This window comes from Girardinichthys multiradiatus, chromosome 17 (assembly GCF_021462225.1).
Source record: "Girardinichthys multiradiatus isolate DD_20200921_A chromosome 17, DD_fGirMul_XY1, whole genome shotgun sequence".
NCBI lineage: Eukaryota > Metazoa > Chordata > Actinopteri > Cyprinodontiformes > Goodeidae > Girardinichthys > Girardinichthys multiradiatus.
In genome coordinates, this window is record NC_061809.1 from 27,891,598 (window position 1) to 27,904,406 (window position 12,809).

Here is a 12,809-nt window from a genome sequence, read left to right on the forward strand (position 1 = left end):
TACGTTTCTAAAGTTGCATCTGAATGAACCACAGGACGTCTGGACAGATGAGACAGGTAGATTTCTTAGACACCATGTGTGTAGACAACCAATCACAGCATAAAGAGACATAAACCCACAACCTGTCAAGCACGGTGGAGGAGGGTTAATGATTTGGGCTTTTCTTTGTAGCCACAGGACCGAAACAGTCTAATGAATCATGGACTCCTCTCTTTAGGTGTTGATCATAAAATGAATGAATTCATCTTCTCGTCTTAAAGCACCAGAGACGTTATTTTGGACAAAGAACCAAATTAGAATTTTATTTGGGTCGTAAAACTGTAACAAAATGGAAAATAATTAAAACAGATTTTACATTAAGCTTCGTTGTATTCTCGTTGAAGAATCAGCAGATTAAATCTCTTTGGTCTGGAATAAGATTCAGATTAGCAGTTGGACCACAGAAGTAAGAAGTTAGGTAAGAAGAACTTCAGGTGTAAATGCGAGTCCTGTCCCGCTCCGAGCCGAGCTCAGCCCTTTGAGCCCGGCTTGAGGATGCTGAAGGGTTTGCAGTTCCGCAGCGAGCCAGAGATCTCCTGCAGAAAGGAGGTGATGTGCTGGTCCTTCTCTGACTTCCTCCCATCAAAGATGACCACCAGGGTGAAGTGTGGCTCGGGCCGGGTAAGGTAGTATGTGCTCTGGACCTTATCGTCGTAGAACTGAACCACTTTCTCCAGAGTGTTGAGCTCGGCAGCGCGGTCACTCATCATCATGATGACGTTGGGCCAGTGCGTGAGTGGCCGCTCCCCTGAAGGCAGCGACACCACCGCCGGGAACTGCTCCACACCTTTGGGGGCCTCTCGGTACGAGTGCGGGTGGTGGTAGCCGTGGCCCTGGAAGCTCACTGAGCCGCGGTTGTCAAACACCAGCGACACATTGCTGGCATCGTGCTTCCTGATGAAAGCGGAGATCTTACCGCAGTAGTCCGGTGCGGTCCGGGCGGTCATGGTTCTCATGTCTCCAGGAGCCGTCTGCCGGCTCAGAGCTTCGTGGAAGTAGAAGCTGAACTTGGCGAGCAGCGCTGCATGGAAACGCTGCAGCCACACGTACAAATGAGGAGGCTGCATGGCCTTCTGGGACTGACCCCCGAACAGATTCTTCCGGGTCTCCTTCTGCCGCTGGAAAAACTGAGCCCAAGCTGTGAGTTTGGTGTGAGCGCTATGCAGGCTGAGCAGGGCGGGCAGGAAGTGCCATTCCGACACCTGGGCCTGGCAGCGCATCAACTGGGTCACTACATCCACCTCCGTCTGGAAACCCTCCTCCACCCGGGCCAGGATAGGGTGGTGGAACCTGCAAGACAGCAGGACGGAGGACGGGACGGATTAAATCCAACAGTGCAACCTGGACTCAGTTCTAGTGAGATGTTTCCATCCACTCATCATAGACAGGAATCTCAGGTTAATTTGAGCATTTAAAGATTTATTTGAACATGTTTGTTCCAAGGATGCGATGATTATACAACAAGAACTGAATCAGGAAGTTTGAATTCATTGGGGATTTTCTCTGATCCACAAAGGCTCAGAATTATACATACACTCTCAAATATAAAAATAAACCCTGAGTAATACTTGGAAGTCGCATCGACCTAACCATACAGGTCCTTCTCAAAATATTAGCATATTGTGATAAAATTCATTATTTTCCATAATGTCATGATGAAAATTTAACATTCATATATTTTAGATTCATTGCACACTAACTGAAATATTTCAGGTCTTTTATTGTCTTAATACGGATGATTTTGGCATACAGCTCATGAAAACCCAAAATTCCTATCTCACAAAATTAGCATATCATTAAAAGGGTCTCTAAACGAGCTATGAACCTAATCATCTGAATCAACGAGTTAACTCTAAACACCTGCAAAAGATTCCTGAGGCCTTTAAAACTCCCAGCCTGGTTCATCACTCAAAACCCCAATCATGGGTAAGACTGCCGACCTGACTGCTGTCCAGAAGGCCACTATTGACACCCTCAAGCAAGAGGGTAAGACACAGAAAGAAATTTCTGAACGAATAGGCTGTTCCCAGAGTGCTGTATCAGGGCACCTCTGTGGGAAGTCTGTGGGAAGGAAAAAGTGTGGCAGAAAACGCTGCACAACGAGAAGAGGTGACCGGACCCTGAGGAAGATTGTGGAGAAGGGCCGATTCCAGACCTTGGGGGACCTGCAGAAGCAGTGGACTGAGTCTGGAGTAGAAACATCCAGAGCCACCGTGCACAGACGTGTGCAGGAAATGGGCTACAGGTGCCGCATTCCCCAGGTCAAGCCACTTTTGAACCAGAAACAGCGGCAGAAGCGCCTGACCGGGGCTACAGAGAAGCAGCACTGGACTGTTGCTCAGTGGTCCAAAGTACTTTTTTCGGATGAAAGCAAATTCTGCATGCCATTCGGAAATCAAGGTGCCAGAGTCTGGAGGAAGACTGGGGAGAAGGAAATGCCAAAATGCCAGAAGTCCAGTGTCAAGTACCCACAGTCAGTGATGGTCTGGGGTGCCGTGTCAGCTGCTGGTGTTGGTCCACTGTGTTTTATCAAGGGCAGGGTCAATGCAGCTAGCTATCAGGAGATTTTGGAGCACTTCATGCTTCCATCTGCTGAAAAGCTTTATGGAGATGAAGATTTCATTTTTCAGCACGACCTGGCACCTGCTCACAGTGCCAAAACCACTGGTAAATGGTTTACTGACCATGGTATCACTGTGCTCAATTGGCCTGCCAACTCTCCTGACCTGAACCCCATAGAGAATCTGTGGGATATTGTGAAGAGAACGTTGAGAGACTCAAGACCCAACACTCTGGATGAGCTAAAGGCCGCTATCGAAGCATCCTGGGCCTCCATAAGACCTCAGCAGTGTCACAGGCTGATTGCCTCCATGCCACGCCGCATAGAAGCAGTCATTTCTGCAAAAGGATTCCCGACCAAGTATTGAGTGCATAACTGTACATGATTATTTGAAGGTTGACGTTTTTTGTATTAAAAACACTTTTCTTTTATTGGTCGGATGAAATATGCTAATTTTGTGAGATAGGAATTTTGGGTTTTCATGAGCTGTATGCCAAAATCATCCGTATTAAGACAATAAAAGACCTGAAATATTTCAGTTAGTGTGCAATGAATCTAAAATATATGAATGTTAAATTTTCATCATGACATTATGGAAAATAATGAACTTTATCACAATATGCTAATTTTTTGAGAAGGACCTGTAAATGAGCTTCTTGGATTGTTCTGCCTGGATTTTTTAATCTCTCGATTATTGCAACTGACTGGTTTCCTGATACAGACCCGCCATTTAAGCCTGTTACACATAAAGAAGGTGGAGCTCAGGGACATTTCTACCACCATAAGCTTAATGTTAGTCAGCTGTATCCATCGCAGAACAAGTCTGGATGTGTGTTTGGGATCCAGTTCTCTCCAAGTTTCAACCATCAAGCTGTTAATTTGAGGTTACGTTAAAAACGTTTCTGGCAGCTCTTCTACTGGCAGTAAAACACCCCCGATGATGCCAGAAGCTTGCTGAAGGCTACAGGAAGCATGTGGTGAAGGTGCGACTTAACCAATTATTAGTGTGCATCTTTTGATTTGAGTCTGTATGTATACTTTTGACCTTATGTGATTAGAAAAAAATCAAACGTAAGCACCAAATTCTTGGTTTCAAAAATCATGGCAGTTGCATGTTGAATAATTATTCCTTGCTGGAAATACAAAGCTTAAATAAATCATTAAAACCCAATAATGAATAATTAATGAAATCCATGAATGTTAGTAGATATGTCTTTATACATCATCTCCTAACAGAGGCTCACCTACTTTGTAGATTCATGTTTTTAATGCTTAATTTCTTTGCTGTAATGTTTTAAAGTGGGGTTTGATAAATGTCCCTCGAGCTTTTCAGAAGCTCTGTTAAGGTTTTTCTTTGGACTTCGAATGATTTTCAATCCATTATTTGGATGGTTTCAGAGACAGTCTGTCATAAAGACAGTTTCTTTCCACTTCTTTACTTAAATCTATGAAAACCCCAGAAGATCTCACAGTCTGACAGATAACAGATGCAGGGGGAAATAAAAAAGAACAATATGAACAAAGTTGGCCTGTTTGAACACAGGGTGCGAATGTTTTACAGGATATTGGGGAAAGTGGGTGACAGAAATAATCTTTTCTGATTGAAAACCAAATAAAAGCAGCCAAAAATGAAAGGAAACACTCAAAAAATGTTGGTGTTGATATACAGGTCCTTCTCAAAAAATTAGCATATTGTGATAAAGTTCATTATTTTCTATAATGTAATGATGAAAATTTAATAATCATATATTTTAGATTCATTGCACACTAACTGAAATATTTCAGGTCTTTTATTGTCTAAATACGGATGATTGTGGCATACAGCTCATGAAAACCCAAAATTCCTATCTCACAAAATTAGCATAGTTCATCCGACCAATAAAAGAAAAGTGTTTTTAATACAAAAAACGTCAACCTTCAAATAATCATGTACAGTTATGCACTCAATACTTGGTCGGGAATCCTTTTGCAGAAATGACTGCTTCAATGCGGCGTGGCATGGAGGCAATCAGCCTGTGGCACTGCTGAGGTCTTATGGAGGCCCAGGATGCTTCGATAGCGGCCTTTAGCTCATCCAGAGTGTTGGGTCTTGAGTCTCTCAACGTTCTCTTCACAATATCCCACAGATTCTCTATGGGGTTCAGGTCAGGAGAGTTGGCAGGCCAATTGAGCACAGTGATACCATGGTCAGTAAACCATTTACCAGTGGTTTTGGCACTGTGAGCAGGTGCCAGGTCATGCTGAAAAATGAAATCTTCATTTCCATAAAGCTTTTCAGCAGATGGAAGCATGAAGTGCTCCAAAATCTCCTGATAGCTAGCTGCATTGACCCTGCCCTTGATAAAACACAGTGGACCAACACCAGCAGCTGACACGGCACCCCAGACCATCACTGACTGTGGGTACTTGACACTGGACTTCTGGCATTTTGGCATTTCCTTTTCCCCAGTCTTCCTCCAGACTCTGGCACCTTGATTTCCGAATGACATGCAGAATTTGCTTTCATCCGAAAAAAGTACTTTGGACCACTGAGCAACAGTCCAGTGCTGCTTCTCTGTAGCCCAGGTCTGGGGAATGCGGCACCTGTAGCCCATTTCCTGCACACGCCTGTGCACGGTGGCTCTGGATGTTTCTACTCCAGACTCAGTCCACTGCTTCCGCAGGTCCCCCAAGGTCTGGAATCGGCCCTTCTCCACAATCTTCCTCGGGGTCCGGTCACCTCTTCTCGTTGTGCAACGTTTTCTGACACACTTTTTCCTTCCCACAGACTTCCCACTGAGGTGCCTTGATACAGCACTCTGGGAACAGCCTATTCGTTCAGAAATTTCTTTCTGTGTCTTACCCTCTTGCTTGAGGGTGCCAATAGTGGCCTTCTGGACAGCAGTCAGGTCGGCAGTCTTACCCATGATTGGGGTTTTGAGTGATGAACCAGGCTGGGAGTTTTAAAGGCCTCAGGAATCTTTTGCAGGTGTTTAGAGTTAACTCGTTGATTCAGATGATTAGGTTCATAGCTCGTTTAGAGACCCTTTTAATGATATGCTAATTTTGTGAGATAGGAATTTTGGGTTTTCATGAGCTGTATGCCAAAATCATCCGTATTAAGACAATAAAAGACCTGAAATATTTCAGTTAGTGTGCAATGAATCTAAAATATATGAATGTTAAATTTTCATCATGACATTATGGAAAATAATGAACTTTATCACAATATGCTAATTTTTTGAGAAGGACCTGTATATATGGGCCACAAACTATCAAGGTCTGGAGCTTTTAGTGCACATTTAAGCCGGTGATGTGCACCATATGGGGAACGGCTGCAGCTCGGTTTGTGCTCCTGCAACAAAATGCAGGACACAGTTTTGCTGACATGTTTCCCTGGAAACTCTTCCTGCTTCAGCTTATTTTTTTCTCCACCAACCTCAATGTGTCACTTTGTAGTTGTTCTTTTTCTTCTCTCTGAATATAAAGGGGACATGCTTTGTGATGCAGGGGTAGTTAATCATTTTTACACATGCAGCAAGAAGCTAAATTCTGCTGCTTTATCTAAAAACTTGAATCTGCAGACTGATCTGTGACACTACCTAAGGATGTGGCTCATAAAGCAGAGTCAGATACACACTTGGAGCTGTACTTGTGCAGGACGGCCTCCAGCGTGGAGACCAGCTCTTCTGAGTTGATGCTCTTCTGGCTGGCCAGCGAGTGCAGCTTCTCGTACACGTCGGCCATCTCCATCCGGGCCTGGGTGAAGTGGCACAGCTGCTCCGACAGGTGAGACAGCAGGTCCTCGAGGGAGGTGGAGGACGATGAAGAGGAAGAAGTAGGCTGGTTGTGGCGCCCCATGGTCACCACCTTCCTAAGTTCATTGTACAGTGACGTGTAGACAGTGCGGATGGAGTCTTTCCGGCTGAAGAACGACTGGCCGCCTGCAGAGGGTTGAGCAGAGAAAAACTGCTGATGCAGCCCGACTGTCACCTTTCCTAATTCAGCTGCTAGAGCGCCACCTGGTGGCAGAAATCTGTTGCGTTTTTTGTGTTTAAAAACGGGACCTCTTTACAGATTTGTTTTTCTTTTCTGTCACATTTAAATGTTTCAGATTGTCAAACTAATTTCAATATTAGACAAAGATGTAAATACAAAAAGCTGCTTTTTGAATGATACATTTTTTTTAAAATATAAGTATTAAATAGTAACAGTGTATACTAATAATTTGGAGCGCGGTCAGGGTTAGAGATTTTATTATTTAATCTCACCAACAATCTTGGAGCTAAACATTCTTTACTTGCTCTGAAGGATCTCGGGTGTTGAAGGAAATATATTCTTTGTTTTGTCTTTTTACAGACCAGTTCAATGTATTTTTTCCAAGACAACAGATGGTCAGTCATGTTTTGGAAATATTACTAGAAGAGTACCTGATGGATGTTTTCATTATGGATGGTAAATTGAACTTTATGGCAATCTGTTAGTGACCCAAAAACAATTTCTTCGTTTTTCTGTCAATATAAAAATTCAACAAATGTGTATAAGGCGGTTATTCCAGATAAAGAACCCCCAGTTACCTATCTTCTGCCCCAGGAATGTCAGGTTGTGGTACACCTTCTCCGCGGCGGACAGGTGAGCCAGCGCCGCCAGCAGAGAGCTCCAGATGGCCCCGAAGCTCCGGCTGCTGTCCTTCTCCTTCTCCACGTAGTCCTTGGCTCGGTCGAATGAGAACATTCCGAGCTGAGCGAAGAAGCTCTCCAGGATGGCTCTCTCTCGCGGAACGGGCCGCAGCTCCTCCGCCTCCGCCATGGCTCTGAGCTGCTCGGTGTTAACAGGGTAACATCCTTCGCCTTCAAAAACACTCTAAACTTACAAACTTTTAAACAGATACAGACCATAAAAGAAAGTAAATATTCATATTAAACTCGATAAATGCAATTTAATATGAACTAAAAAAAAAAGAGATATATTTTTAGCTGTTAGACTAGCTAACTGTTCATCGTTTCGACGCCATTTTGGTTTAACAGGAAGTAAACATTACGGAAAGCTAGAAGGACCACACAAAATCTTAAAACGTCACTGCGGCCGCCATATTGGGAGTGGAGACAGTAGCCGCTAAACAATTTTACATAAAGAGATGATCTACATGTTTAAATGCAATAAAAGAAATTTATAGTTTACATTTTTATATAAGTATTTATTATTTACACAATTTAAAGTATTGTTTTTTTCTAAAAGGACTTTGAATTTCGATTTTTAAGGCTGAAAGCCCATTTTCACCACGTAAAAGGGAAAAAGAGGAACATACATCATCACTATGAGTTTCAAAGTCAGAACTATAACTTTGAAAGTCGTAATTATAAAAGAGAAGCCACGATCACAATATTAAACTTAAAATTATCACTTTGTACCTCCACTGTTTTATTTCAAGTGTCATCAATGAGCTTCCACAGTTAGCAATAAACTTACAAATAAGATTTAATTAAAAGTATATTATTTATACACAAGAGAACTGTGGTAAGTTACATAACTGTTTTTGTTACCACAAAATAAAAATGGTGTGAAGCCATCCAAGAAATATGTTTTTTTATTTAGGTTTTTTAGGAATAAATTTGTAATATAACCATAGAACAAAATCATTGTTAGCCTTTAAAAATATTAGTGTGATCACATTATGCTAATTTATTGACGATGCAACAATCAAGCAACCAGAAATCAAAGTTGGCCAATATTCCCTTGATCCAATTTGATTGGTCGTTCAGCAGGTCAAATACTGAAAATTAATGCCATCCATTAAATGCATCAAAAAGCATAAATTTGTAATCTACAGTGCTGTAAAATATTTGCCTCTTATTTATTCAGGGAAAAGCTTTAACCCTCATGAAACTTCATCATACCAATGTGTTTATGTTGGTCGAATGTTCTTGTAGTTCTTCAAATGGGCTAACAGAACCCGATTTCTAATATTTTTGACTAGGTTAATTTTGAACAGAACCTGTTGGCTGAAGAAGTTCCACTTTTCAAAATTTTCTAGATACTGTGAGGTGTTTGTGTTGATATGCTGCATTTGGTTTTCTCCAAACATCTCTACTTGGGTCTCATCTTTCCAGAGGTTATTGTTCCAGGAGTCTAATCCATCATTCAGATGCAGCTTTGCGAATTAAAGTTTTGAGCTGTATTGTTTTTAGAGAGAAGAAGCTTTCTCCTCCAACATTTTCAAATAAGCCACACTTTTAAAGTCTTTGTCTACTTATTGTGTCATGAACTTTAACATATAATAACATGGTAATGACCAGATCAGTTTAATCATGTTCTGATTCATAAAACCCTGAAGCTAAAAACAGGATCTCCTTACTTTTTCCACTGTGACTGGTTGAGCTGAAGAAAATTTCCAGTGGAAGACATGACATTACGGTGAGAGGGTGAGAGAAGGAGATGGTGTCTGTTGAGAAACAGGTAACTTTTCAAGGTTTTCTGCATCCTAATCCAGTCCAGAATTTGTGCGATGTTTTGGATTAACAGGTACTATCCATACAATTAGAAATCAGATCATTTCACACATATATTATCAAAAATATCAACAACCTTCCCCATGGATCTGTCACACATCAAATAAATTAAAGACCTTACTGTTCCTGAATTCCTGAATTATCCCACAGAGCCAGAGCAAATGCAGTTATACCCCACCTCAGTGTGATTGATTCAGATCATTTGAATTGGTTGTCTTTGCAAAGAGAAGTCCAGTAGATTCTATGTAGAGCTGCACTGGGATGATTCTTGGAAAAACTCTTCGTATTAGAGTCCCTGTATACATTAGTGGCATGAATGACATCCAAAGGAATCCGGGAGGCGCTAGATTGCAATGATTCTTGGAAAAAATAGAGCTTATAAGAGTCATTGTGTTCATCAGTAGTATCATTCTTGTGCTGATGTCATAAATATCTTAAATCTGTTACTTGGATGTGTCAAAGTAGCCAGGGGAAATTTCTGTGTTTATTCAGTGCATGTACTGATTTGTTGGAAAGGCTGACTCTAATCCTGGCTGTGAACTGCTCTCAAGCATGCTGAAGGTCATGACCTTAAGATGCCAACAAAACCTCATCATCTTTAAAAAGTAAAGACCCTAAGGTTCAAACCAGAAACCATCAGACTCGGAACTATCTGTTTAAATCTTGCATTGTGGAGTTAATGGCTTGAAGACTCTAACATAACAAAATCATCCTTCAAAAAAAAGATGAGATGCTGAGCCATTCAAAGCAGGTATTCTTGTGTTCACAGGTATGCTTTGACATCTAGTTCATGGATACCACAGGAGGAACGGCTCTACTTCCCAAAACTTATGGAACAGACCAAAGGAACGGGAGATCATCGGCATCACGTTGGATATGTGAAGAAGCTGATTGAAAATTTCAAAACACGCTTTGATAACTTCATGTTAGGAAAACAAGTCCTCCTATGCATTGACAATCCATTTCTGGTTAGAAACATGAGAGTTCTCTGCAGAAACACGACAAATCTTCCCGTGGGCCAAAGCTGCTTCACTGCCAAGTGAGTTTATGACCTCCAGGAAAACATTGCACTCAATCAGGAGCTTGGAGTAGAGCCGCTGCTCCTCCACATCGAGAGGAGCCAGTTGAGGTGGCTCGGGCATCTATACAGGATGCCTCCTGGACGCCTTCCTCAGGAGGTGTTCCAGGCACGTCCCACCGGGAGGAGGCCCAGGGGACGCCCCAGGACACGCTGGAGGGACTATGTCTCTCGGCTGGCCTGGGAACGCCTTGGGCTACCCCTGGAGGAAATGGAGGAGATGTCTGGAGAGAGGGACGTCTGGGCGTCTCTGCTGAGTCTGCTGCCCCCTCGACCCGGTCCCGGATAAAGCGGAAGACGACGAGTACGAGTTCAATGTTTTTAAATCTTTTGAGAAATGCTTATTTCCTATCAGAAACAAAGATGTTGGTTAAATGAAAATCGTTATTAATCAAAATCCACCAGGGGTATGAACATTTTTGGGCCTAACTGTATAAAGGCCAGGCTTCGACATAATTTTTCTACAATAAATTGCAAATCATATTGAATACATTTTGTGATTTGTGATGCTTTTCTTCATTTTATTTTATTTTTTAAAGATAACAATTTTAAGACTTTTTTTGGTCTTGAGACCAGCTTAGATGGGATCCAGCTTGTGATCCATCTAAGCTGTGTTTGCAAAATCTTTTATTTTACACCTGAACAGTATTATTCTATTATCATTTCAGTTTCTACAAAATAAGGTTTCCTAATTGCAACCTTTATTCAGTTATTAAAAATCAAAAGAAGGATTTAATGTTTGTTTGCTTTTGGCCTGACCCTTAAATAGGGTCCAACTTGCAAACTACAATAGCCAGACTGGTCAAACCGGGACAGACATTTACTCTAGTGTATCCTTTCATTAGGTTTAAATGATATGTCCAGTTTGACCTATTTGGTATTTAAATCACACTAAAAAGTATGATTTATATTAAAAAGATGTTCACAAATTGAATAAAGGTTTCTCAAGTCAAAACTGTATTTAATAGAGCCGGCAACGAATGTAAAATACTCCAGTTCAGCGGTGGTCATCCTAACTATTTTAGATTTTGTACTATAGCGGATCAAATGTTGTCCTATACAGTAAAATGCACAGAACAGCCCTTTACTCAAGCGCCGATTCCTGAAAATGGGAATCAGATGCTAACGTCAGCGTCTTAGCAGTATGTACATGTTGTTCCTGAAGGTGCCAAAAAAAAAATGCAAGCTCAGAGGGGACCGTGCTTTTTCTGTGGCAGCTCCCAAGCTTTGAGATGATCTTCCTTTGGGCATAAGACAGGCCTCTTCACTCACTGTTTTTAAGTCACTCCTTAAGACCCATCTTTTTTCTTTGGCGTTTGGCAAAATCTGAGATGTTTTTACTTGTTTTATTGTGTAGACAGGATGCATGATCGTGACCAAACAACACAAAACTGATAAAACTGCTCACAAAAGCCCCTGTTCTAGATAACAAAAACTCAACAAGATCTGAGAATACCTCACATCTTGAGGTTAAACCCCCCCCCAAAATATTGGAAGAAAATATAGACATTTGTCTGCAACATAAATTAAACTTGTTTGGCCTTTTTTCCCAGCACACACATCAAGATCAATAACAGTACTTCCAATATAACACATACTTTTTATTTTATTTTACAACATTTTTTGGCCTTGATACCAGCTTAGATGGGATGCAGCTCTAAACATTATTTGCATTTTGTAATAGCTCAAATTATAATGGATTTCATAAATAGTGGATTAGTATGTTCTTAATAACCAGCCTTAATTATAAAGCGTATGGCTCGTTTTTGCAAAAGAATTATATCCTTTTTTTGTTGTTTTGTAAGTGGAGCCCCACACGTCCACACAATATGATAAATAAGGAAGTATAAGTGAACAGTAAATTATAGGTAAAGCCTTAGAATTAATATATTTCTAGACTATTGATATAGTGATCTTTTTTTACTCGTACTCGTCGTGTTCTGCTTATGCGGGACCGGGTCGGGTTGGCAGCAGACTAAGTAGAGACGCCCAGACTTCTCTTTTCCTAGACTCCTCCTCTAGCTCCTCTGGGTGAAGCCCGAGGCGTTCCCAGGCCAGCCGAGAGACATAGTCCCTCCAGCGTGTCCTGGGCCTCCTCCCGGTAGGACATGCCTGGAACACCTCCTGGGAGATATTTCCAGGATGCATCTGAAACAGAAGCTCCAGCCACTTCAACTGACTCCTCTCTATGTGGAGGAGCAGCGTCTTTACTCCAAGCTCCTCCTGTTTGGCCGAGCTCTGGATAATGTGTCCAGGGTGATCTGAAGTGTTAGAGATTTACCATGCATAATGTTTTGCATGTAGCCCAAAAGGTTCCTGTTTTGGTCTCATCAGAAGAGAGCACCTTTTCCCACATGAGTGATGTGTTCCTTTCATCTGGTAAACTGTGGCAAAGTGTAAACAGGACTTTTTATTGCCTCCTTCTCATCACTGTTCGTTGAAAGTAGTTATTTATAATTTTTTTGTCTGGGGTTGTAAAATAAATTGTATCTGTAAATATTTAAATTAAGAAATGGTGAACTTGTATTTAAAATCCATAAATCTAATGATCATAAACATGATAAACATCAACTTTTATCTTCAGCTGTGGACTGGAAGGCCCTTCAGAAGATTCTAAACAAAGTCACCACTTGTCCATTTGACC

General features: G+C 41.5%; 1 protein-coding gene across 1 annotated transcript; it reads right to left on the bottom strand.

The window, feature by feature from the left end:
• Nucleotides 1-274: 274 nt before the first annotated feature.
• kics2 (KICSTOR subunit 2) lies at nt 275-7,637 on the bottom strand. Its single transcript, XM_047389560.1, has 3 exons — nt 7,156-7,637; nt 6,219-6,522; nt 275-1,329 (listed from the first exon to the last, which is right to left on the bottom strand). Exons 1-3 carry the CDS (start codon nt 7,385-7,387, stop codon nt 510-512), a joined length of 1,356 nt encoding a protein of 451 aa, XP_047245516.1. The 5' UTR covers nt 7,388-7,637; the 3' UTR covers nt 275-509.
• Between the last annotated feature and the right edge of the window lie 5,172 nt (nt 7,638-12,809).